This window comes from Pyrus communis, chromosome 3 (assembly GCF_963583255.1).
Source record: "Pyrus communis chromosome 3, drPyrComm1.1, whole genome shotgun sequence".
Taxonomy (NCBI): Eukaryota; Viridiplantae; Streptophyta; class Magnoliopsida; order Rosales; family Rosaceae; genus Pyrus; species Pyrus communis.
This window is the reverse complement of record NC_084805.1, coordinates 4,121,339-4,123,858: the sequence shown is the minus strand read 5'-3', so window position 1 is coordinate 4,123,858 and position 2,520 is coordinate 4,121,339. Positions and strand designations below refer to the sequence as shown.

General features: G+C 39.8%; 1 protein-coding gene across 1 annotated transcript; it reads right to left on the bottom strand.

The window, feature by feature from the left end:
- Positions 1-342: 342 nt before the first annotated feature.
- On the bottom strand, positions 343-2,023 carry LOC137730237 (2-oxoglutarate-dependent dioxygenase 19-like). The gene is made up of 2 exons (XM_068469302.1): positions 1,557-2,023; positions 343-1,355 (listed from the first exon to the last, which is right to left on the bottom strand). The coding sequence occupies exons 1-2, from the start codon at positions 1,815-1,817 to the stop codon at positions 537-539; spliced, it is 1,080 nt and encodes a 359-aa protein (XP_068325403.1). The 5' UTR covers positions 1,818-2,023; the 3' UTR covers positions 343-536.
- Positions 2,024-2,520: the final 497 nt, after the last annotated feature.

The window sequence follows — 2,520 nt, the reverse complement described above, 5'->3', positions numbered from 1 at the left end:
TTATTGGGAACTATTATTAGTACTCCAAAAATCTTATTCTACACTCTACATAAGTGTATTTTTCTTTCTAATTATAAAAAGTTTGGAGCGCCAAATGAGATTTTTGGAGTGTTAATATCAATTCCCTACTTATTTAGTATTATGTTTTTTATTTGATTATGTATTGGTTTAAAATATATTTTCTTTAACAGGTAACGGTTTGGGTCATATTACCCGTTAATATTATCCGGTTGGGTCATTTTACCCGTTTATTTTAATGGGTGTTACACGACATGATCTGTTAAAATATCGGGTATAACACGAAAACGACCGAACATGAAAAACACGACACGAATGCCAGGCTATCAGAAATCAATTAATATGATGAATTTGTAACCGAAACAAGACAGAGACCTGCATAGCAAGAAACGTTGGACAACAACTCTGCAAGCTACCCTGATAGAGAATCAAAGCTCTTACAAGAGCGTATATTATTCTATTCTACAAAACGAAAACAGAGAAACGCTGGCAAGCCGGCCGCCATGCATGTACTTTCTTCAATTGTCCTTGACCCGTAGGTGATCCAAGCAAGGCATCATGTAGGCGGCGGGGCTTGCCTGAAGTTCCATGAACTTCTCATAAGTCATTCCAATGTACTTTGCCTTTTCGCCTTCCTTTTCTAGCAACTCCGGGATTGGGAGAGCAGGAGTGTCGAGTGCCGGTCCATGTGGTACGGCGATCGATATCCTAGTAGCTGTGTTGTTCACAGTTGCCCGATGCCATATGCTCTTGTACTTGTCGTTTGTCAGAATCTGCATTTGATCACCAACGTTAACAATAAAAGCGCCCGGTGCGGCATTCACCAAGACCCACTGATCATTGTGCTTGACTTCAAGGCCACACATATCATTTTGAATCAGGAGCGTCACCAGTCCATGATCTGTATGAGGAGGAATACCGATTGCCAGGTCAGGCTGTGGGCAAGCCGGGTAGTAGTTCGCTGCCAGAATTTGGCAGCCGCGATCCCAGTTCATGGCCTTTGCAATGTAATCGGGCTCCAATCCCAAACTCTCTGATATTCCATTCAATATTTCGGTTGCTACTGCACGGGTTCTTTTGCTGAACTCTAATGAAACTTCACTGTACCCAGCAGGTTTGTAGAGTGAGTTGAATTTGGGGTGTGCGATGACCTTGAGATAATCCCTCCAAAGACGAACTTTGTCAATTGCAACGTTGAAGCTGGTGCCGCACTTGATTGGGTCCAACAGGTTCTTTGTATGGAACTCCTTCTTCTCCTCCTCCGGCAGCTCAAAAAATCTTTGGCACGCGTCGATCATTTCTTTCATCAGGCTCTCTGGTACACCATGGTTGATCACCTAAAGGACATCAAGCGCATGAAAATATTAATTCATGTTTCACTATTATTAGCAATAACCATATCGTTGATAACCATTTTGTTTTTCAAATTTCATTTTTTATAAATTGAAATCTGACAACTTGTATTAAACTACTATTTTATTAATTAATTTTACACATGTTCAGCATACATAATTAATTAATCACACGTGTGAATATACCTGAAAAAAGCCCCATTCTTGGCAAGCTTTTCCTAGCTTCTGGATCATTTGTGCCCGTTCATCTGGGGAGGCAGAGGTGAGAAGAGCAAAATCAATGATGGGGATTGAGTGTTCTGGATCATTTGCATCTCCCTTATCGTTGGGATCCATGATGTAGGCGTACTCGGAAGGTACAGAAGTGAGAGCATCTGAGTCAGCTAAGGTTTTGATGCTTGCTACCCTGGGTTCATATGCATCCACTGAAGTCACGGCAGGTGCCATTGGTTGAGGGAGAGAGAAAGAAGCTGAGAATTCTAGTCTTTGATTTGTATATCCAGAAGGAAAGTTAATTGTTTGAGTGTTGTGGAGAAATATGGAAAAGGGAGTTGGTATTTATAGACCAGGATGGCAGGATAATATATGACTAACTGGAAATATTTACACTCAAGCACGAGGTGGAGGTTTTTGAATTAGTTGGCCAGCGCTGACCTAAGTTTCAAATTTGTTGTCCAGCAACAATAAAATATATATTTGTAGTTAAACTTACAAGTATATGCAGTAAATTAATTCTAGGAGATCCCGATAAACATGAAATTTCTGCAACGAATAACAGAAGAACATGCGTACAAAATAAATTTGTATTAATAAATATTTGGGGTTACGAGTTTGGCTTGTGACATGTAGAGTATTGTCTTGTGGGGTGATGGAGGAAACGGCTGGTGTTTGGTGGTTCTTCACAAGAGTGACGAAAAATGTAGAGAGTTTTCTAAGTCTTCTTAGTTTGTAATATGTTTGAAAGTTCCTTCTTTGTTTTGTAGCCTCGTAATTCTAGGTCTTTTTATGATCTCCTTGGTAGTATCCGATTTAGTCATACTTAATTAGGCCGATTTAGTCATACTTAATTTGAACCAAATAGATTGGATGACTGACCAAGTAAAATTGGCCAATTTCAGTTAGGGAGTCTATTGTCTGATCAAGTAAATTA

What these genes read in the sequence shown, in the direction of transcription:
- LOC137730237 (XM_068469302.1), bottom strand. Translation starts at nt 1,817, where the DNA reads ATGGCACCTGCCGTGACTTCAGTGGATGCATATGAACCCAGGGTAGCA. An exon ending in AAGAATGGGGCTTTTTTCAG is followed by an intron (nt 1,356 to 1,556) that starts GTATATTCACAC and finishes GATGTCCTTTAG; the next exon opens with GTGATCAACCATGGTGTACC.